Source organism: Sander vitreus, chromosome 7, assembly GCF_031162955.1.
Source record: "Sander vitreus isolate 19-12246 chromosome 7, sanVit1, whole genome shotgun sequence".
NCBI classification, from domain to species: Eukaryota; Metazoa; Chordata; class Actinopteri; order Perciformes; family Percidae; genus Sander; species Sander vitreus.
Genome location: NC_135861.1, coordinates 5345676 through 5370989, shown reverse-complemented (window position 1 = coordinate 5370989; position 25314 = coordinate 5345676). Strand labels below are relative to the sequence as shown.

Below are 25314 nucleotides of genomic sequence, written 5' to 3'. Positions count from 1 at the left end.
GTACTTGAGTAAATGTACTTAGTTACATTCCACCACTGCCCCTCTCTTTTTTTGTATCTCTACTGCCGCTATCAAAAAAAGGCAAAATGCCAACAAAGAAAATAATAATTCCTTGGCACTATAGTTTTAAGCAAATGTTACTCAAACAGGCATAAAAAGGAACATTGTTAGGGACCATAGCTGGGAATATAGTGCTCTATTGACAATCTACAGGAGGACGCTGTGTGTATAAAAAAAAATTTAAACTACAGTGCCCAGTTTCATCATAGTGGAGGGACATGTCACCTGTACCTGTGACTCATTGAGTATGTTTACATGCACACCAATATTCCATTGTTATTCCAAATATGACAATATTCTGAATTTGATACAGGTCATGTAAACAGCATATTCTGGTTTGATATTCTGATTAAGGCCTCATTCCCAATATAGCATTTTCCGATTAAGACGTGGGATATTCCGGTAATATTGAGTTTTAGAGGCATTCTTTGGACATATGAAATATGCATCTCAATCAGGGTTTTTACGCTGATTTTATGGTCAGCTCTGTGCATTGCTATGGTCGCTGTACACAAACCAACCAGCCAAGAGTTTGCAAGGCTGCAGGCCCAATAAGAAGGAGAAACACTGATACTTTTAAACATTATCAAAAACTTGGATATCAACAGTTTTTTGGATACGCGGACACATCACTACGTCAACCTTTTCAAGAAGCTGGTTGAAGGAATGAAAGAGAGAGGCTGTGTTTGCACGGTCCAACAAGTCCACCGCCGCTAGTAAACTTGGTAAAAGAAAATGTAAATTGTATTTTCCACGGCTACATGTAATTGTAACATTAGGCATGTAAACAGCTTAGTCGGAATATCGTCTTTTTCAGAATAAGGGCAAAAAACGGAATATTATGTATGTATGTATGTAATCAATGATGTGTTTGTAATAGTAACTATGGAGCTCTATAGCCAAGAAGAATAGGAGATATATGCCCTTGAGCAAGGCCCTTAACCCCAACCGCTCCAAACACAATACTTGTTAGAAGGATCAATTAATTGTTCATTTTGGTCTTTTCCTGAGGGTTGTTAGCAATAACAAAAACATATACTAGACTTTTTAATGCAGAGAGCACTACAAATAAAATCCCATTCATCTCCAATATGTGGGAATTGTAGCAGAAACCAATATCCAAGACCAGAAGCCAATATCTCAAAGATTGAGTAAACTACACCAAAACAATGTACGTGGCTAGGTGTCACTTGAGGTAAATTAGAAAATATGTGTTTTGTTACGATTCATTTTAGTTTGTGATTAAACTGAAATGGCCCTTCAACGTGATAAAGAAGTGGGCAGAAATATAAATATATATATAGGAACGTTGTTAGGCCTATTTTAGGGGGGCGGAAGCTACAGCAAAATGTTCCTAAGCCCCCCCAAATAATACTAAGAAAAATAATAATTAGATTTTCTTTTTTTTTTACAGTGCACTCTGTTATCACTCACTACGTGGAATCAATCTTCCGTCACCATTCATCTGATGGTGTCGTCGTGCACTGCAGTCTGTTTTATTTTTATTTCACAAACTGTCAACTGGTGGAAATGGCAGTGTTTTAGAGAGAGGCTCTAGAGCGGCCGCTTGCACGGTAACAGGATGTGGACGAGCGAGGTAGAGAGTTACTGAAGAGAGAGAGCGCCAGGCAGCATTAAAACAAAGCAGTAAATCAGAGAAATAAAATGTGGTTTTCGCCGATTATCACTCAAAATGCAACTGTAGCAAGTATCTCACTATCATTAATGTTATCCAAATTCATAATTAGAAACAACAAATAATATATCCAGCTACAAAAAAGCCGGAAAGTCGAAAGTTAGACAGAAGTACAAAGAGTCAATGGCTATGAACATGATACACCGTCTCGCCTCTTCTCATTGGTTTAAACTGGCAGCTTTCAGAATGCTGCAGAGCGCTGAAATGGTAAGTTGTTGTTAATGACTTTTACTTGCTTCACTTTAGCTACATTTACTTGAGGTAAAGATAAAGGAATATTTTAGTTGGCTATAGAAAACAATAGTCTAGCTAGTGTAAACGAGTGAAATACAAGATATAGCTCGCATACATACTTGAACTTTTATTCATCTCGTCATCAGGTTATTAAGTTCAGACATACTTTAAATCCTTGTCAACCATATTGCAACGAGCTAGTTCAGCGTATCATGCCTGACTGGAGTAGTGTGTTTTTCTTTAGGAGTGGGAAGGGCAGACAGCATGTTGCCTGTTACCTCTTTTTTAAAAGATGAAATAGGATTAGTCCAACGAATCGTTCGGTTTGTAATGCACACCTAACCGAAAGCCTCGTACCGAACGGTTCAATACGAATACGTGTATCGTTATAATAATATATTAATCTTATTTTGACCTGCAACTTATCTAATAGAGATAGGAATTAGGTATGTTATTACTTTACCACACATTTACACGGGCAGATAGATAGCGGTTAAGTCTTAGCCTAAAGAAGAACTCAGCAGGAGCACATTCTGGCTTAAGTAAACCCCCCCCATGCAGCTTTGATGTATCTAAAAGCTAACTTTAGAGTTTGAAGTAAGATTTTGCAAGGGAAAGTTTTGCATAGCCTCGGGGCTAAGCCCCCCCTGTCTTTCAATCCTAGTGACGTCCCTGTATGTATACACATATATAGATATATATATATATAAATATTCATGTCACGAAGAAAGACTGGATCAGAGAGGAAACTATGCAGGACAGAAGCACAGGGTCAAAGAGTCAACACCGACCGCTATATGATCATGCGAAAAAGAAGCCTGGACTAGGATTGAAGGTCTGATGTAAGCACTATTATATTGTAGAGGACACACTGCCAGGGCTAATCGCTTTACCCTGACAGGGTCATTCTGAAGATGTGATGGAGTTCTGTCTATAGAGAGTTTAAGAGGCTATGTTCAACCCCACTGTGTGTTTCTCGGGGTTCGTCTTTGAATGAGTACTTGGGGCAGTGAGGCGTGTCAAGTGCGTCTCCAAACCTCTTGATAAAACCTTGACTTTGTCTGTGAAGTTATTTAATCACTGTCCAGTTCACCTCCTTATACCGCTCTTGCCTGGAACAAACTAGTCTCTCTAATGGAGAGCTCTGCGGTCAATAACTCACGGTCATTGTTGTAATTTACATTCAGTAAGGATATGGTGGCTTTGATATGAGTTACATATTTTACACTAAAGAATACAAAAGCGTGATGCAAAATAGCACTATACGCGTTCCTAGTATTTCTGTCTCTGTGAGTGCTTTGAACAGGCAGGCAAAGAGCTGCAGTCAAAAGCACACAGTCGGTGTGTTATGCCTCCGACCATTTTTCTTCGCTAATAAAATGGGATTCATGTCACAAACAAGACAAGGTCACAAACGCTTTTCAATGCTTAGAGGGCCATGTTAACATAAAATGTTAACTACATGACAGAAATCACAACAATTAGCTTTTCATGTCCCTAATGTAGGTGGTGCTTCTTGTTTTTGTGCAATTATGCGTTGCCATATGTGATTGGAGTAATGACTACCTTAGATGTCAGTTCTTGATTAGACACCTTATCTATTTACAGGTTGCATCTTGAGGTGTGTTTATTGGGTGCCTGATAGCACTCACTGTAGTTGTCAAGCGCAGTTGTTGTAGAAATAAGAATTTCAAAAAAACGCAAACGTGGGTAAGGAGCTTTTGGGTAGTTTTTGCAGCTCATGTATTCTATGTAACTATATGTGACGTAGTGCTGCTTTGGCTGTTAATGTCGATGACTTTTATAGCTTTTGTATTGCTACTTTTGGTGTGTGTTTGTTTGTTTTGTTTTGTGTAAAAGGATAAAACTGATGAACAATATGTTCTACAAGGTTATGTGTAAGAAGTGTTTGTATAAGTAATGTTGTAGGTAACATACAACTCAGTGTAAAGACGTGGACCGGAGACAACTGGATTTAAAACATATATTATAAATAGAAATATTGTAACAACAATGAATGTTTATGTATAAAATAGTTCAATGAACACAAAGTTGAAAAAAAAACAAAAAAAAAACGCAAACATAATCCCAACGTCCTCAAACAACAAAATACATCCTTTGTCAGTGCCCTTTAAAACGCCAGGGTTTATGTTCTGATGTCGCTATCGCCAGGACGACATCAGCTGTCTGTGCTTCGCAAAACTATTACACACAAGTTCGCACAGGATTAGTATTACCTGGGGACCTCTAGTAATTGTACTTGTATTTATTACTCTAGTATTTGTAATAATTGCGGAGGTCGTCTGTGATCTTAATCCCGTGCGAACCTGCCATGTCTGTAATTTGTGAGAAGAATTCCGCCACAAATTACCGACCATATTTTGCCAAACACAGAGGTTGTGTGATAATATTAGTCTTGTGTGAATCGTCATCTTTGTGATTCATGGGAGGTTTTGGCTGCGTTGGCAATTATAAATGAAAGTTTTGACAGAGCCTTGATATCATATGTCGGGGATAACGTCAGTCAATTTGGGTAAAATACAGACTACACTGGTTCTATCCTGGTTATAATAGTCCCGTACGAATAAGGATATTGTCGCTCTATACACCTCACCTGACTTCCTCCTTTGCTCCCTTCATATTTACTACAGCTGCTTGAGGGTATTGTCACTTTAATGTATAAATATTTCCTTTTAGGCCACTTGCTAAATTGACTGATGCTGTCATTTTTCTCTTGAGGGGACAGTCTGCGTAATCCATGGATTTGCAAAATTGACGTTCTTGCCTGGTGATGGGGTTGCATATACATTAATTAAAAAAGTGAAATACTTACAGAAGTTAGGGGGGGAAACAGTTACCGTACATGGTTTTTATTTCGGTTAAATAAATCCATTTAGAAGCACATATCCATTTTTAACAGTGGAAAAGCCACTTAGCTATAACAGTGGTGGTTGATGTTACCAACTCAAAGTGCGGCATACACTTTCCCAATATTTCATTCTGGAGAAGCTGTAGAAGGGGATAAGTTGAAGAAGCATGTGGGGTCAGTGTGTTTCAAACCACTAATGCTTCTCGGATCATCGAAAAGTGTGTGAGTCAAGCACAACCACTTCACAGAGATTGGCAAGGTGTGTAGAGGGGAGAAAGAAGGCAGGGTGGATTTGAACTACTCTCTTAAGCTCTCTTTGGCCATGCTTCACAAAACTACTTATGTCACTTCTTGTGTTCAAATGAGTGAACAAATGTCTTCGAGAGGAGACTGTCCAAAAGTATGCGCCATTATCCCCATTTAATATCGCAACATGTGGCTGTTCAAAACACACATAAGTGCTATTTCCTTAAAACATGGTCAAACTAAACTTGGCAACATACATGCTAGTTCTTTTTAAGCATACCCTGACCTCAAGACTTGTGACATACTTTCTTTTAAAAGCCCAGTGTACCTTAGAATTAGATTTGTATTGGATGATTCCGCACCTCACCATTGATGTCCAATGAGCAGAATCATCCAATATCAACTTTCTTGTCCGGCAAAAGGCTAGACTTTTTAAATATGGCTAGAACAGTGGCTGGTCCGCAGGCTGCATTGTTTACATGCTTGCCTGCAAACTGATTTTGTACAACATAAATATAACTAAACATGGTGACACTCAAGGAGATTGTTGTAACGCTAATGTTGAAATTATTGCAGAATAAGCCACAGAGGTGACAAGCTTCGCACACATAATGGATATGATTCATGTACAAGACAATGATTGTGATTGTCAAATCACCGCTTGTAATCAAAGCTACATAATAACTAGTTATGAAGCTTTGAATTTCTCTCTTCCCGAAGCAGTGTATCTGCATGGGCCTGTAGTAAGAGCGATACTGTATGTAAGAGTTGAAAGAGATATATATTAAGAGTTGGAGATTGGTGTGCTTTTCTAACCTAACTTTTTTAACCTATAAAAGTTTAGTTTTTAACCTAACTGTACTTTTGTTACACCTTACAAAAGTAGAGGGAATGGATTAATAGGACCCACAGGAGTGTTAGTGAATTAGCACCCCTAGAGGTGGCAGGAAATACAACCGACAGGAGCATTTTCTGTCCTCCGAGAACGTAACGATTGCGGTTTGAACACGTCGTTAACGTTTTTTTAAACGGTCGCAGTTTGGTTAGGTTTATACACAAAATCTACTTTAGTTGGGTTTAAAAAAACATTGCAGTATGGGTAAAAATCATCAATTACTTCACTTCTGGATACACATGTGACACTGATTGTACATAGCTCAGATTGTTCCGTAAAGTAGAGGTTACGTTGTTTACATACTTGCCTGCAAACTGATTTTGTACAACATAAATATACTGTAACTAAACATGGCGAGACTCAAGGAGATTGTTGTAACGTTAATGTTGAGATTATTGCAGAATAAGCCACAGAGGTGACATGTTTTATCATTTTCTCTTTAGAACTTTCTGCCAATGTTGTTGCCATTGGTTTACTGTTAACCTTACTTCACATCCTGATGTACTGCCCCCACTGTTCATGTGCTTAATTGGATGGTGGATGCATAGCATTAACTTCTGAGGATGCACACAACCATAGCAATCATAAGCAAGCACTTAATTGAAAGTATATTACAGGCCTTGCACAGTTATTCTGTGTTCATTTCTTGCTAAAAATCACATGAACAAGCTATTCCTAATAGCCCTAATCCCAATCCCTAACTGAATTCAACTGTCAGAGCAGCATCCACCACCAGCACGGGAGATATGTTCTGTACATTATGGTGAGCTTTGGTTTCTGGCTCCTTGGTATGACACATGGCACTGCATAATGAATCTATTTCTCCTTCCTCTCTTCATCCAGCCTTAAGCATCCGCTCCTGAGATGCTCAGACACATTTGACCACAGCTGGAAATCTCCAAGTAATAACAATCGAGGAAGATTTCTGTCATCATTTCGGTAAAAGAACAGATTTTGTATTTGCCTGAACGTCCTGTCCTGTCAAAGCATATTCCCACCACTGCTATCATCTTGTAAACATAAGGCACACACACATACATTAGCAAATGCACACATACACACACACACAACCCCACACACACCAACACCGTCATCACCAGCACTCCCTAGGGTCTATTTATAGGCTTCCTGTGACAGCATGTCCAAACCAATAATAGTCTGAACAACAAGCCGGTCTTTTGATTACATACTTAGAAAACAGATGTGTAACACCTATTCAGCTTCATATTTAATATAATTACAGTTGTTAGCAGTACCCGTAAGTTAGAAGACGAGTTAAATATGCATGAATATAATTACTACAAAGCCAATGTGCACATTCGGGTACAGATATGTCTGTGGCGTTGCATCTTTGCTGCCATACTGCATGGGGAGTAAAACATGTAGGAGGAAAACTAATCCCTGTGATGAGCTGTTGCATTTCAACACCGCTACAATCTCCTAAACAATCGCTGGAAGACCACTTTTAGTAATAAAACTCATATGCAGCATCAGTTAAGAGAGGGGAAGTGAGTGAAAGAGAGTGACACACAGAAAGCGAGAGCAGGTAAGGTAGAGAGAATAAAAGAGAGCAACCAGCTTTAGATTACCTACTTTTACATTTTACAAACTAAATATCTCCTAATCAACAGACACACCTAATAAAAAAGCACGTCAACGTCAACTGAGCTGATTGCTGTGTAATTGTCTGTTAATCAGTGTCGACACGGGGAGCAGATGTAGTGGATTAGTTACAAATAACAGTGTGGCTAATGGTTTGTGAAAAATATTGCTTGTATTTATGGTTTAATGCATTTATCTTGCCATACAGTAAGCCCTGACTAAGATTAGGGCTGTAAAACCTTCCGATATCTATTCACCTCTGAATTTATTTCTATAATTGTGCTTTTACAGATGTAAAATTGTTTCTAATGTTTTTTTGCGCGAGTTCCAGGGAATCAGTCAGTGTCAGTGCTCCTGAGTATTCTATCATAGTAGAAGTGTGACCGGAGCAGGGCCACAGAGGACAGCGGTAAGAAGAAAATGTCAAAAAGTGGAGACATTTAACAAGTGAGAGGTCAGGGGAGTTGGATGGGGAAGTGAAAGTGAGAGAAGGCAGTGGACTGTGTGAATGGACAGAATGAGAGAAAGCTGAAAGGCAATGGTTGAGGAGACACTGTAAGCCTTTTTCAAAGGCCAAACTGATCTTCAAATTCACCCAATTGCACATAATGGATATGATTCATGTGCGAGACAATTGACAGTGATTGTCAAACCATAGCTTGTAACCATAGCTACATAATAACTAGGCATGTAGCTATGAAGCTTTGAATTTCTCTCTTTCTGAAGCAGTGTGATTTGTGCATGGGGCTGTAGTAAGAGTGATACTCTGTATATTAAGGGTTGGAGAGTGGTGTGGTTTTTTAACCTCACTTTTTTTCACCTAAAAAAGTTTGGTTTTTAACCTTACTGTACTTTTGTTACACTTTAAAACATTGGAGTGAAGGGATTAATACGACCCACAGTGTTAATGAATGAGCACCCCTAGAGGTGGCAGGAAATACAACTGACAGGAGCATTTTACAGTTGTGGTTTTAAACACATCGTTAAAGTTGTGAAATGGTCGCAGTTTGGTTTTGTTTAGGCACAAAATCTACGTAGTTAGGTTAGGAATCAGACACTACTTCACTCGTGGTTACACACGTGACACTGTACTTTAATTGTTTCTTAAAGTACAAAAAACCTCACCGTTTACTATTATTTTCAAACAGGACATGAACCCCGGTCTCCTGGGTGAAAGTCCTGTTTGTTCTGACCCCATCCACCACCTCAACCTGCCTCCTATACTTTGTCACATTACTTTTTACTTTACTCCCGTCATAATAACTACGGCCACTAGAACATAAACATGAGTCGTAATTGCCGCTAGAACAAACGACCTAAGGAAGTGTTTTTCGGGGGAGGACAGGCGCAAACAGTCATATAGGCAAGTGAGAGCATGCCACTGATATATGGGCCTCATCTCAAAGGAAGATATGGTTTTATTCATGAACCAATAAACTGTATAATCATATGCATAATCACTACAAGCTTCTAAATTTAGATTCTTCATCATGGTTGGAGGGGAGAAAGATCTATCAAAAAAGATCAGGGTGATAATGGACTTTCGAAATTGTTTTCCTTGCGTTGTTAGGCTCTAGCTTTTCAGTGTAACTTAGAAACCTGATTTAAAATTGGCGTGCCACCCATCAATTTGTCTATCTATCCCCGTAAATGTGTCCATGTGCCATTAGAAATACTGTATTTAAAATCTTTGACATAATTACTGAAGCTCAGATCAGTTTGCAAGATCATCCAGGCTTTCCAAACTGAATCTGTCAACATTTCACTTTACTAGATAATCTGTGCCAATTGTCAGTCCTAACAGCTGAGATCAGACGGATCGAGGAAGGAAGTGAGGGAGGAGGAAAGAAAAGGAATCTTAGATAAAGAATGCATTGACATAGCTTTGCCACTACAAGCAATCTGTTGGCAGATCAAAGCCCTGCATCCTAACCTTCTAAAGAGGGGTGTGCTGTGCTTGATTGGCATGCCATTTCCGGGAAGAAGGTTTGCAGGCTGGTGGGGTTAAAGCTTTAGCGTCTGTGTGAACTATCAAATCCACATTACCTTTCACATAAATTACAGCTGAACAACCCTGCATGACTTTTAAGATGAGAAAGGAGACAGATAAAGGCATATCAAATCAACCTGGTGACCTGGTTCAGATGGCAGAGACCTGGGCAAGATATTTTTAAGCTGGGGAGATCAGTGGACCACCCTCAGTGCATGATTAAAGTGTGATGCAAAACTGTGATGAAAGAGAACAAGAAAAAGACAGAAGGAGATGTAGACTGAAGGAACAGACTTCACTTACACCAATCACCACTTTATAGAAAGGACATTTGGAGAATACGGGGGAGATTAGTGCTTCACTTCTCAGTCAACATTTTGACAAAGACAAGCTTGTAATAACTTAAATGTCCCATATTATGCTCATTTTCAGGCTCATACTACTATTTTGGGTTTCTACTAGAACATGTTTACATGCTTTAATATTTAAAAAAAAAACATTATTTTTATTCATACAGTCTGTCTGAATAAACTTGTTTTCACCCTCTGTCTAAAATGCTCCATTTTAGTGCCTGTCTCTTTAAGCCCCCCTTCTGAAAAGGCCAAGTCTGCTCTGATTGGTCAGTGTTTCTGGGTCTTCTGCATCTGCGCTCTAGGGGTCTCTGCACCATCATTGCAGCCGGGGAATGACTATAACAGCACTGTAGTGGCACTTTCTATATAGGATAGTTGTGACATCAAGACTGTATGGAAGTCCTGATGGCTCGTTTCTGAAAACGGGCTGTGTGCAATTCTCTGTGGACTGAGCGTTTTGATTCTTTCACAGTATTTATATAGCACCTCAACCTGCTTCATAAATCATAAACAACATGGAAATCCGACTTTTTACAATCAAGTCATTTTCTGTTCATATATCTGATATTGGTTCTTTTATTTTGAAAAACATTTTCAAGATTTGTAGTCGTCCTAAATTATACACTCCCTTTATAGCTCCCTTTGAAATAGTTTTTCTCCTCCAATGACTTTATGAACTTTGTTTAATGGATTTTTGCCACATTTCATTTTTAATTAGCAGGCTTGGTTAAACCGATGTTCACACCATGATAGGAACTAGAGTCTGCGTATTCATGCTGAGCAGAGGGTCAATTATTTTGGCCACCATTCTCAGCAGTCTAACTGTGAGTGTTACTGCCTAAGTCCCTTAGCAATACAAATAAAACAATCAACTTACTTAAGCTAAAAGTAATGGGATATCCTACAATTCACACAATGTATGTATAAAGTATAGAAAACATTTTTACTGACGTATGAAAACACAATGTAAATCCTGGATGACCCAGTTAGACAATCAAAATGGAGGCTGCCATATTATGCTTATTCTCTTTTGATTTCCCAGATACTGTTTGATAAAAATCAGAAGTCATAGAGGCTGGAATGAAATGGGATGTGGAAATCAGTATGCATGAGAGTGGTCCTTTATCTATCTATTATCTCCAGAGTAAAAGTGCTGTGTATATCAACAGAGTTCATATTTGTTTTCAACCAATGTCACATATATGTATTTATGCAAGCACACACTAGCTCCATATAGACTTTAACATTCCTCGGGTGGTGATGAGGCAGTGGATATGACACATACCTTTGGTGTGGAAGACCAATGTGTCCCTGAGCAAGACATTTAACCCCTAGTTGCTCCAGAGGTGACCTCTGTCATCTCTCTCTATATATATATCAATTGTAAATCGATTTGGATAAAAAGCTAAATGACATGTAATGGACTTAAGAACTAAGCCGAATGAAGGCCGACTGTGGCATCGCCTCGTGCCTCCTCACGTCGCCTGTGTCTTGGCCAAAAAGTTGAAACACTTGAAAACACCGCAAAGACTACAGTCGACAGTGAACTACCACATACATTCTGCGCCTGCGGGGGAGGAAATAACTTTAATGCCAGTTGGCGGCCGTAATCTATTCCTCATTCAAAATGGGAAACCGGATATACAAATTGTTGCTATGATACATACAACAAAACAGCGTTTGCTCTCCTGAATCAGCCAGCGGCGCGTTATTATGGATCCCACGTAACTTCTAGCCAAGTCCCATCCTATGAAGCAGCTCGATTGGTTGGTGTTAGGCATTGACCTTGAGGATTTAGGATAGCCAATTGGTCAGGGGATAGGACCTGAACAAATCGGGTTACGTTACCTTGCGTAAGCATGGACGCCTGGCCAATAGTAGTGTGTGAATGCTATTGAAGGGCGGGCCTTGCCTAGAAGTTGCGTGGGTTCCATAATAACACGCCAGCACAGAGCTTACGTTTCCTCTGCTTCACTCTGACGACAGTGGATGCCAGCTGTCATCTAATTCTTCCCACCGTGCTTTCATGCTACACTGGTTACAGAAAATGAGTCAAACAAAGTCGTCACTCATCTGGCGATAGCCGTGTGCTTTCCAACGCTGCATTCCACCGCAGATGATGGAAATATGACTGAAAATACGTTACCCTGAACAAACCAACTGAGTGAAAAATGGGACCTTTGGTATCCTGTTGATAGACAACTGAACTGCTAAAATAATGTAAAAAAGGTTCAATTGCAAGCATTTTACTATTTTCCATTTGACATTTTATCTATTCAATTTTGGTTTTTTATTTTTTTTTATTTAAAGTTTTCAAATTTGATATTTTTCCATTTTGCCTTTGGCATCTCAAAGGTGTATGTAAATGAGGAGATGTGGCCCAAAGGCTAGAGGAGGGTTTGAAACCTCTACAGTTATAATGGTTACAGGTGTGTTGACCCAAAACGGGTCTGTTTGCACGGAGAAAGCAGTTGTGTTATCACTTAATCGTGCATATGAGAATGCTCTTTCCTAGTTCTACAGCATTGTTAGGCTTATTTTAGTAGAAACATACTGTATCTTCCATGCGCAGTGCACACCGGAACATCTATTAACCCTGCTTGCTGCTCTGCTTCTCATCAGCACTGAAAGCTGATGTTTGGAACATTTAAATGCAAATCACCTTGACTAAAACATTATGACTGTACAGAAATAAACAGGTAATGAGTATTAGCAAAGATCCAGAGCGTTATAACCTCTATTAAATACCATACTCACCGACCAAACATTCTTTTGTGCCACACAATCAAACCAACTGTATGAATCTAAATCTACTTGCAGGGTTAAGGCCTCTTTACAGTCGCCGCACCCGACCTGGCGCGCGACAATGTGACGTCAAAATGACGTAGATCTCGCTGGCGCGCCAGGATTTTAAGTGCACGACCAGAGGTTGTGCACCACTCTATTTTTTTCAGCAGCACACGAGAAAGCGGAAACAGGAAGCATGGACGAGTTTGAGGGCAACCGGATGCCAGGACTCTCAGAGTGACTGCAAGTGTCTCTTGTAAAGTTACTGGGTTAAGATGAGTTCTTTTATGGTGAATGAAAGGCTTGATCCGACGAAGTAGGTCATCGAATCAAAATGAAACATTGACGTCAATGCTGCTGCCAGTTCTGCCATTGTTTACCTTTTTCTTCTTCTTCTACAGGGTTCGTACACCTTTTCCAGGGTCAAATTCAAGCACTTTTCAAGCACTTTCAAGGTCCATTTTAAAGATTTTTCCAGCACAAGTAAATTACATACCAATACATAGTCAAAATTATTATTTAGTGTTTTTATCACATTAAAAGAGATACTGCTATAAACAGCCAACATTGTGTTTCGTAATAGCAGAAGGATTAGATATCGTTATGGTTCATAACATAACATACAGTAAGACAGCTGTGGAGAGTAGCACTGAGTGGGAGGATCTGAGCCAAATGACATGCAGCTGGGTCTTTCTGCGTCAAATCAGACACAATACAGGAAAACAGTTGCTGCACCCTCTTAAATTTTGCTCAAAGTTTATGCTACCCTTAATGTCAGTCTTTTCACACTTTTTTCCAAATCTAGGGCATGCCGTACAAACTTGTAATGGTTCAGTCATATTGACACGTTTGTCTTCCACCCTACAAAGTTTGGGCTGCCTATGAATAATACTTTTCATTATATTAATGTCCAAATATTGCTTCCCAGATAATGTGATTTTCAGGCTGTAAAACTGAAGTAATTTGAAGGGCTGAAAATATGAAGTCATAGGATTTGAACAGAAATATTTTACAGGCCTTGGTTTTGGGACACATTCTTGATATAGACAAGGTTTGAACAAAATCTGAGACAGTGCAACAACAACCTGTAAATCCATTTTAACCCAGAAGACTCTGACAGTGCACAGGCACCTGCCTGATAAATATCCTATATTAATTGAATTTTTTGTTTTTATTTCATTGCCAAGACATACATACATTTATCTACTGGAATAGAGCAATGTAAATATTGCATAAGGCCATCCTCAACCTTACAGTAGGCTACTTGTATGACACGATTTCTGTTCAGCAATCAACGATTGTTGTTATGCACTGGGCTAACGTTTGCAGGTTTTAATTTGCGGGTAGTTAATGTTACGTTTACTGTGATGTAACTTTGGCTATGTTCACTGCATAATCCACAAATGAACGTGCCATAGCGGACATGCAATACTAACATTACATTTTCACACTTATTCTCAGTCACTTAGCCTGCGAATTCCTAGCTAGCAGTTACTAGCATAAACAAATAGGTGCTAACGTGTACAGTACATAGACAGTAAAAGGGTACAGTAGGCTACTTCAGTTGGCTTACTTGAAACTTACTTCATGTGACTCGAGAGCGCAGACTCACCCATTGTGAAAAGCTGCACATCTTTTTTACAGACTTTACAAGAGGCAACTTCTGGGGTTTGTCCCTGTTTAATCCATAATTTGTACCTTTCATCTTCCAGCCAACGTTCATTTAAATGAGAACTTCCCAGCAGCAAATTTACGAATCCCACTATAGCCACGCTAAGACCCGCCCTACGAAGCAGCTCGATTGGTTGGGGTTTAGGCATTTGACCTTGAGTGAGACCTTGAGAAGACTGCGACTAGTGTCGCGACCACCACGCGCGTGAGTATAAATAGTTACGGCGCTCCCATGACGTCACATTGGCGCATGACAGGTCAGGTACGGCGAGTATACCGGACACCTTAGCCCTCTCATACTCTCTGACTTCTTCGTTTCTCGTTTCTGTTCTCATTCTTGTCTGCATTTGATTTTCAGAAGGTCTTACTGTTGGTGCTTTAATCGCTAGCTCCATGGTACGCTCGCTTGTGTCTCCCTGCCACCGTAATGTATAATCTGTTAATCACAGCGCTTTCACCAAGCCGGTTACCACTCTCCCCTCTCAAAGGACACTGGCTAGACACATTCAAAGGAGCAGAAATGAAAGAGGGGTGCGACGGAGATAAAATGCTAAAACCTGAGCAACAACATCCATGCAGGGAATTAGTCACACACACTGAAACACACACACGTGACAAAAGCACAGAACACATGAACAAACAGACGCGCACACACAGCAACGTGACAAGCCAGGTCAAGATTTGCTGCTAATATGCATACATATGAAAGGTCAACACTCCCACAATCTACATGTGAAATACTTGCATTAATACACACTGTGTGTTGTATGTGTGTACGTATATAAGATAAACATGCTTTTGTGTCAACACGATTGGACTACTGCCATGGATTTTGTCCCAACCAGATTACTTACAGTAGATACTCAACATGCTAGCCTGATCCAGACTGTTAACATGCTCATGGATTTTAATACAACTTTTAAAGCATACTTATTCTTTTTTATTCCATTTAAAGCTGCTCTTATCAATATTTTTGGATGACATGACAAAGAGTAATATAAAAGATGTTGCTTGTGTTGTACTGATCTTCAGAGCATTTTAGCCTCTTTCGTCTTATTTTGATACACCCTCCTTCTGTCATCTTCAACTATAGCCTTGCCGTTCTATCTGAACCCGATGTCAGTCAGACCCAGACTCAGATGAAAAGTCTGTTGTGCCCTAAAATTGGCGACTAGCAGACGGTAATGAATGGTTAGTGTAGGTAATATCTTTGATTTGTTTATGTTGTTTGTTAGCGTGTTAGCTCATAGCTTGCGGTGGCTAACAGGTTTGATGACGCGTTTTGATAGATTTCGCTCTCTGTACTGACAGTCCGCTCTGTGCTGGAGGTTTTAGCTTTCTTTGCCTGCTTTTGCATATAAGACAGCAATTGGTTTACTGATTACCTAATCAAGCTTGCCTGGGATACGTTTGAATCTCAAATTTCAGGGAAGTGAACAGACATCTCATCGTTCAGGAGAGGAACGTGAAAACACCTCTCTCTAGTGATAAACTTTGTAAAGATACAAGTCAACAAGTCAAGTCTGTATTGTCAACATCAGACATTGTAGGGGGCATAAAAATAAGGAACACAATTTTGAGTGGAGGGAGACTTTAAGTTAAGGGAACGAGACCGATTAAGAAGAAACACCAAAATTGACTTTTAGTCCCTAGTATGGCTCAAGCTCCAACATCACTGCCATGTCACACATGCCCTGTAACAATGCTGTGTTCACACCTAAACCACATACAGGCAATGCAGTCAAGTCCAGGCTCCCTCTCAAAGGTGAACTGAGAATGAGACCGGATAGTTGAGAACAGGGCCATTATCCTTTAAAGCCAAACACATTAAACCTGACTGAGAGGACTCACATAAGCAAAAGGATAAATCGAATGTTAAGCTGACAGGCGCAGGGGGGTGTCAAAGGATGCATTGTTAATGTGGGTGGATAGACTCGCTTGATTTTTACACATAAATGCCACACACACACATAGTGCTGAACACTCAGAGGGGGGGATCTCTTCACGGGTGAGCAACCAAATAATCCCCATACCTGCACACTGAAACTCTTTCCATTTTGTCTGTACGTCACACGCACGCACGCATGCACGCACGCACGCACGCACGCACGCACGCACGCACGCACGCACACACACACACACGCGCCAGGTAGGGTAGCTGCCTAATATCTTTTTTGTGGTTTAATCCATTCATCCAGCAATGAACAGCTAAATCTTCATTTGTAGAATATCTAATAACCCTCTTTCACCTGGCTGGGCCACAGTAAGCAATGTTGACGCTGTCATGCACGCGGCACGCAACTTCATGGGGGGAGGGAGGGGCTGGAGGCAGCTCCTCTGTGTGCGCTGTAAAAAAAATACACCGTTCTATATACTGTATATACTATATTTGTACTTATTTAACTGTCTAGTAAAGTTCAAAGACAGTGTTTAAAAAGTGCATTCCACATGTTTACATATGTTTATTACAGTAAATGATAATTAAATGTAAATACTACTAAGTGTGGTAAAGCCACATATTTGTTTTTATATTTCTGCAATCTGCACTTTAGTTTGTGTGATTTGTTTCTGACTTTCATATGAATGTTTACACCAGGCGGTCAGTGCTCAGTATACTACTGGGACTGAAGTAGTTCAATAAAAGATGTCATTCATATAAATTCATGCATCACCTAATTTCATCATCACATACAGGCCTGGCCTCCAGGAAAGAACAGTTTGTTTAATCTATCTAATCTTATATTGTTCATACTACACAATGATTTATTGCTTGTCACATGAAGAGCTTAAAAAACAATCGCAACAATATTTTTGAAAAAAATCGCAATTAGATTATTTTCAAAAATCGTTCAGCCCTATTTGTATCTACATCAATCAATATCCTGTCAATTAAACTATTGAAAGCTTGACAAAGGCAGGCACTTTGGTAACAGTAGCTCCAGCAGAGCACCCATTGGGCTTTTTACTGAAATTGTCTGTGTGCCTTTCTCCGCCACCATCTTCAGCCAAAGCAGTTGTTTCCATCAACTGTCAATGGGTAGGGAAGAATCAGTTTCTGCTCTACCATTAGAGATCTTCCAATACCATTGTTTCCTTCCTCATCCCAAACTTGTGTATCGGCCAATACCGAGTACCGATCCAATGAAAAACCAAAAAAAGGCCTAAGAACTTTCTTTTATTATCTACTTTGACAGTCCTACGGGGGAAAAAATAGTTTTTTCGGGGATAAAACGTGGTATCCGATTGGTGGAAAGACTCACACACTCGCCGATACCGTCACCAGCATTTTAAGCAGTATCGCAAGCATTTCCGATACTGTTATCGGTATTGGTACAACTCCACTAATTACGCTGTACGTCACTATAACATTTTACTGATACCATAAACTTACTGTTAAATATAACTACAACAGAAATACTTTTTATATTGTTATCGTTATCGCTGCTGTTCATGCTGCTTATGTTTAACCCTTCCACCATCACACTAGAAGCCTCAGTGTTGAGTCACCCTTTAGCCTACTTGCTTAGTAACATAAAAGAAAACAACGATAATCCCCTAAAATCTACTTAAAATTCATAGCACCAAGAGGGACACTTCTCTCCTCTGTCTCTCTTAAAAATACTGTACTTTTTCACAGAGCTGCTCAAACCCATTTGGAATATCAAATGTCTTTTTACCGTAATAACACTAGTGCAGTGCCCGTTGAAAATGTGCCTGTTTGGAACGGGCGATTGCTTGGCCTGTGGTATAGCTGCTTGTAGAATTCTTCAAAAACAAATTGTACCCCAAAATTACTTACAGAAGGACCCCAAACCACTTAATATGCAACTCCACTGTATAGCCTACTACTGACTTACAGTGTAGGCTACATCTACATCAGAGGAAGACATTGTAACCTACTACTATATGTACCTGACAGAGAATGTTGCAGATTCAGAATGTAATCACAAAATATCACAATGACAATGTGGAGTAATCAGACATTAGCCTCATGGACTCATGACAGTGTGCTACCCACCTGGCCCTTTATGAGAGCTGATCAGCACATATTCATCAACCACCAAAACTGGACCGTGTGTGTGTGTGTGTGTGTGTGTGTGTGTGTGTGTGTGTGTGTGTATGTGTACACGTGTGCACGCAGAGAGAGAGAGAGAGAGAGAGAGAGAGAGAGAGAGAGAGAGAGAGAGAGAGAGACAGAGAGAGAGAGAGAGAGACAGAGAGAGAGGGAGAGAGAGAGGGAGACGGGGTTGTCTCATGTCGTATGATCGTTAACGAATTTAACACTTCAGCAGAGGTGTTCATGTCCATACAGGTTTAGTGGCTTGACGGTTAACGGTGATATGGATTTGATTCGCGGGGTATTTTGCCGACGGTAATGTTATTAGTGTTGTAAGTTAGCAGTAGACTTAATTAACCCGACCCAGGGAGAGTCTGATGAAAACTGATGTGTCTACCCGGTTCAGCTCTGAGATGTTTTCACATTGCACAGCGCTCTGAAGGAATAATCTCTGAGATTAAGTTATGTTCTGCCAGCTCACAGCAATTTAATACAATAGCAGGAAAAGAGTCCCCCCCGCTGTTGTAAAGCATTCCACATGTGGCGTCTGGGTGTGATGTGCAGGTTACCTTCCCCCCAAACATACACATACAGATACGTCTCACTGCCACTTGTCTGTAGCTGGTTGTGCTTTGCATGTGTGGGATTCTGAACCGTCCTTAAATTCAGGAATTGTCATTTGTTGATTTAAAGTCAAAGACAGTCCAAAGTAGTGCAACTTTGCAAATTTTTGTGGGTCTGAGGTGTATGTCACATTTGAACTGCCAAAGCTCCGCTGCTCTCTGTCTCTGGTCCTCAGTGTGAGAGGGGGAGTGGCCAGCGGCTAGAGCAGCAAAAGCCAATGTGTGCTTCTTTTACCTATATATTTAACAATATATTTTGCATTTCTAGTCCAAACAACATCAAACTTGGCACTGCACTTACTGGTGCCAGTGGCAAGACACGTGTCAAGTTTGAAATCCATCGGACTAACGGTTCAAGAGATATTCGCATAACACAAAGACAGACAGACGGACGTTCCTGCAATTTATAGATAGATAACTACAGCCTAATATCTGATGGAGGCACACTCTGTTCTCTTTGCTTGAAATGGGATTTGCAGCGAATGTATTACAAAATAACAACGTGAGCTAATGAAAGCTTATCATAGCCAAAATCATCCTATTCTCAAGGTAATGATTAATTTGCTTGGGTGCTAAACCTTCACAGTGCAGCAACATGCAGCCTAATGGCATTTTTCCATTACATGGTACCTGCTCGACTCGCCTCGACTCTACTCGCCTCGACTCTACTCACCTCGACTCTACTCGCCTCACTGTGCGTCCGTTTTCCATTGCAGATTTTAGTACTGCCTCAGCGTGGCTGGTCGTCATAGCGGCGCCGCAGTAAACTGCAGTGACCTAACGCGACACACACACAGAACGTGGAAGGTGTGTTGTTGCCTGAAGACACATTTTGTTTCAAATGAAGTTGGATGGCAGCAAAAAAAAAAACACAGCTGGCTAAACTATTTAAAAATGGCGGGTTTGTTCAGGACACCCCCGTCTGTCGCTTTCACGTCACCTTTTGGTATCGGCTCAGCTCGCTCGGAACCTCGACGGAGGTGGTACTAAAAAAAGTACCTGTTAGCAGGTACCAGGTACTTTTTTTCGTAATGGAAAACCAAAAAAGGCGAGTAGAGTCGAGGCGAGTCGAGCAGGTACCACGTAATGGAAAAGCGCCATAATAGTACAACCCAGGAGTATGGGTTACAGTTAAAATCACTCAGATATACCACAGATTTAGAGCAACTGATGTGTTTGCCACTTTATTATTACCCATATTGCATTAATGCATTTATTCAGTTATCTTTTATGCAGTACGATTTATGCAAACCATAACGCTTCAGCAAAAAGCCCTGTCGGAGCGTTTGTTTGTTTCTTTCACTGAAATCTGGTGCAGGAAAAAAATTTCTCTATCAGCATTGATATGATCTGACTCAACTAATGCATAATCTTCCTGTGTTTGCGTTGGATTATAAACACAGAACAGATCATGTTCTCACTCCATTCAAAGTGCTCCAGGGCAGAATTGCATACATTGGGAGGAACCCAACCAACAATTCATTCGGGCTGCATATAAAGCAGCTTCTCTATTCTCATGGATTCACATGAACAAACTAAAGCCCCTTTCCCAGTGGACAAAAAAACCTCACTGTCATCTAGCTTTTGTCTTTAGTGGGAAAGATTACAATCGGCATTCGCTCCCGGGTATTTATCGGCTCCAGCTCCGATCGGAAACATGAGGTCCGGGTATCATTGGATAATGCATTTTCCCTTAAAAAAAATGTCCATATTAAAACAAAAATGGAAAAACATCAGCTCTGGGTACTCCAGATGGGCAGTCCACTCTTGTATCCTGCTTTAAAAGTAGCAGTTAAATGTATTTGTAGGTCACCACTTACCTTGATCCAGATCATACTCCTCCATGGTACTGACAAAGTGAGGCCTGGAGTAGAAGTTATGCGGCCCCGGCTGCTGGAGGCCCCCCAGGCTGAAGAGACTTCGCTCATTGGTAGCGCAGCAGGAAAAGGCCCTGCGGCTCGGGATGCAGGAGTAACGTGTCCAGCTCTTCATATCCAGGTCAAAAGCCTCCAGCGCCGTCACCGGCATCTTTCCCTGACGACCACCTGAGGGGAGTTCAAATTCAGGGTCAAAACGCATTCATGATGATATCGGTGCTTGGCATGTCCACAGAGCTTATTATGTTAAACTCTACTGGGAATATGATGCTGTAATAACCTGCTGGATCACTTGATTTAGTTGTTACACACAGCCATGTCTGAAACCCAAGCCATTTTTTGCTCCTGTCACATTATATTATTATCTGTGAGCTCATTTTTCACGCAAGTCTGGCATCTCAAATTAACAAGCACAACCATGGCTAGAGGTAGGAATCACTCCTAAATATCTTTTGAGCTGTGTAACAACGTTATATTGGCATAAAACATAAAAAAAGGAAAAAATGTAAGTTAGATTTATTTTTATAAATTTTTATAAAATTTTTATAAAAAAACAATTGAATCAGATAATTCAACATTTCTCTAAGGGCACACATGTATATACAATACAGGGAAAATAATTTGGGCTCTACATCATCCACACAAAGAATAAATTACATTTGTACAAACTTAACACCAGTGGTGGAATGTAACTAAGTACATTTACTAAAGTACTGTACTTAAGTCCAAATGTTTAACTTTAACTACATTTTCCTGAAGATACTTACTTACTGAAGTAAAGGATCTGTATACTTCTTCCACCACTGCTTACAACTAGGCTGCGCTGTGTTTTGGTGCTTAGGCTTGCAGTCTCAGTCACGGATTGGATGAATTTTCATCACATGACCATGCCTCACAGGAAGCAAAGCTTTGTATATTTTTGTAGGGGACAACGCATAGACTTTTATGTATTTTACAGCTTCTTGATCAAGCAAAGTACAATGTTTTGAAGTTGAACATGTGCTTTGTGAGTTTTTTTATCCACTTAGTGGGTTTTTGGCCTAACTTTGGAGCTTTTTTACATAATGGACCTTTATCACAGCAGACATTTTGACTTGTTCCTACATTTTGACTAGAAGGAAAAGCACAGCTGAAATTGATCACCTTAACGATGGCTGTGAAAAAGTTCTATCTCGGCGATTTTGTCGAGACGCATTCAGGGACAGTCGGAATTTCTTTTTTTGAGAATCCGACGGGTTATAGGGTGGTTTATAAAGTGGTTTTTCTTTGGCAATCTTTTAAACAAAACATGCTTTTTCAAACCCACTGGCGGGTTTTGATTACCAGCAACAAATACCTTTGGTACACTGGTGGAAGAAGTAGTCAGTAAAAGAACTAATACCACACTTTAAAAATACTGGACTAAGTCCAGCATTAAACATGTTACTTAAGTAAAAGTATCATCAGAAAAATGTACTTAAAGCATTAAAAGTAAAAGTACTCAATGCAGAAAAATCCTCACATTTTAGAAACTGGAAACAATCCAAACAGTTCTGTCAATCAACAATAAACACCAAAAGTGTTTAATCGTCTAATCATTTCAGCTGTACTTTTAGGCCATTATATTGTTGGGTAGTTTGATTTATAATAAAACATCATATTGTGTAAACTACGTGTTTTGTGTGCAAAAATCTTAATTTGTAAAGTAACTATAGTAACTAAAGCTGTCAGATTAATTTAGTGGAATAAAAAATACAATATTTATCTGTAAATTTAGTGAAGTAGAAGTACAAAGTGGTATGAACAGAAAAGACTTAAGTAAAGTACAAGTACCTCAAATTTGTACTTAAGTACAGTACTTGAGTAATTGTACTTAGTTACATTCCACCACTGTTTCTGAATTATCATAAAGATCATCTGCATGGAATACATATCCAGGACTATTAGCATGTATATAAATAGAGCCACAGACTTTGTGACACTGTTTGTTCTTTGTTTTCCATTTCCATTTCCTTTTCCCATATGTTTTCATTCATTTTTATCCCCTGCTCCTGACACAAACTTTCCTTTGTATTTATGTCAACGTCTGGCAAGCTTCCAGGCCGGCGCTGGGACCCCATTTCATTTTAGAACTGAAAGACTGAAAGCAGAGCACAGCAGCAGGGTGCTCCCCTGGGACACCTACAAGTTGTTTACTTCCACAAATCACAACTTAACCTTGTAAAATATAACAACAAGGGAAAGGCAAAGTGGTGAAATAGTGGCAGTAAAAATGTGAATGAGAGAGAAGGTAGAGGCCAGTGCTGATAGGACTGGGTATCGGTACTTGGTACCTTTTAAGGCAGGGGTGTCAAACTCAACTCCACTAAGGGACACACTGGAATATAAGAATCACATCAAGGGCCAAACATGTTTAGTTTATTGACATGCTTTTATTTAATTGTTTTTATTTAATTTGACTGTATTACTGCATGTCTCATAAGTCTTCTCACTTACTGTTTGGTTGACATACAGCCCTAAAGAAAGTCTGGGTAAAGTTCCTTGGCCCCAAAACTTAATAAAATGCGACAAAAACATCGGAAAAAGCGGCAAAGAAAAAACGTCAACGAATGTGACAAAAACTTAGGATAAAGTAACAAAAAAACTTTGGCAAAAGTGACAAACTTTTTGGGCCAAAATGTATTGATGTATGTATGTATTGATAAGCGGACCGGATCAAAATCTGCGAGGGGCTGGATTTGGCCCGCAGGCCTTGAGTTTGACACGTGCTCTGGCAGCCGCATCTGGTGCTGTCCACCAGTGTAAGTATTGCTTCAGTATATTTGGTCACATTTCTAAACCCAGACATTTCTAATAATGAAACTACACATAGTGTGTGTTCAAACATTGTGTCCTTAGTTTGGTGCACAAGTTTCAATTTTCACGTGGTCTTTAAACTGAAAATAACACTTTGTCTTCTTTGGCTCCTCTAAAGAAAGGCCTGAAGCCTGGGAGAGAGGGCCTTTTAAGGAAAGCCCACAGGAAATGGAAGGAGCCAAGAGGGAGATGGAAGGAGGGGGTACTGGAATTTAGAGTTCTCACAAATAATCTCTTTTTGTGAAAAAGCTAATTCATTCTTTGTAAACAATTTCTTTTGATAGGTTTGTTAAAGGTCCTATGACATGTTGCTTTTTGGATACTTTTATATAGGCCTTAGTGGTCCCCTAATACTGTATCTGAAGTCTCTTTTATATAGGCCTTAGTGGACCCCTAATACTGTATCTGAAGTCTCTTTCATATAGGCCTTAGTGGACCCCTAATACTGTATCTGAAGTCTCTTTCATATAGGCCTTAGTGGTCCCCTAATACTGTATCTGAAGTCTCTTTTATATAGGCCTTAGTGGTCCCCTAATACTGTATCTGAAGTCTCTTTTATATAGGCCTTAGTGGTCCCCTAATACTGTATCTGAAGTCTCTTTTATATAGGCCTTAGTGGACCCCTAATACTGTATCTGAAGTCTCTTTCATATAGGCCTTAGTGGTCCCCTAATACTGTATCTGAAGTCTCTTTCCCGAAATTCAGCCTTGGTGCAGAATTACAGCCACTAGAGTCAGTTCCACAATGAGCTTTCCTTAGTATGTGCCATTTCTGTGTCTGTAGCTTTAAATGCTATTGAGGAGGAGAGAGGGGGGGCAAGGTAGAGGGTGGGGGTGTGGCCTTGACCAACTGCCATGCTTTGCTCGTTTGCAAGCCATGATGTCTTTCTCTTTCTCATGGGCGGGCCAAATTCTCTGGGTGGGCTAAGCAGAGAAAGGGGAGGTAACCTTTCCCTTTATGATGTCATAAAGTGAAGATTTCAGATCGGCCCATCTGAGCTTTCATTTTCTCAAAGGCAGAGCAGGATACACAGGGCTCGGTTTACACCTATCGCCATTTCTAGCCACTGGGGGACCATAGGCAGGCTGGGGGAACTCATTTTAATGTTAAAAAACCTCATAAAGTGAAATTGTCATGCCATGGGGCATTTAAGCAGCAGGGGGGCGGTGACAAAAAGCCGCTGTCAAGTCCGACAGTTTCCAGCCGTTTCCAGCAGCCTTCAGGCTGAACAGGAAGTCACAGAAACACTCACATCCTGTTAGGTCTGATTTCCGATTTAATAAAATGTTATCAGACAGACTCATATATATCTGCTTGTACACAGTCTACAGTTGTTTTTATTATGAGAGAGTAGCTGTCAAAATGCTCTACATGCAATCTGTTGCTGATGTTAATAAACAACAGACTAGATTAGTAGATGATCTGTAATCTGAACAGATTTAGTCTCTCTGACTTCTAAACTTAACTAACAGCCACACTACATGTGTTCAGTACAGAATAAGCATTTAAATCAGACAA

General features: G+C 40.0%; 1 protein-coding gene across 1 annotated transcript in view; it reads right to left on the bottom strand.

The window, feature by feature from the left end:
* klhdc8b (kelch domain containing 8B) overlaps window positions 1-25314 on the bottom strand; it is a 138428-nt gene that overhangs the window by 28488 nt on the left and 84626 nt on the right. The window contains exon 3 of the mRNA XM_078254309.1: window positions 20904-21128. Within this exon, the coding sequence (XP_078110435.1) occupies window positions 20904-21128 (225 nt within the window). The remainder of the gene's footprint in view (window positions 1-20903; window positions 21129-25314) is intronic.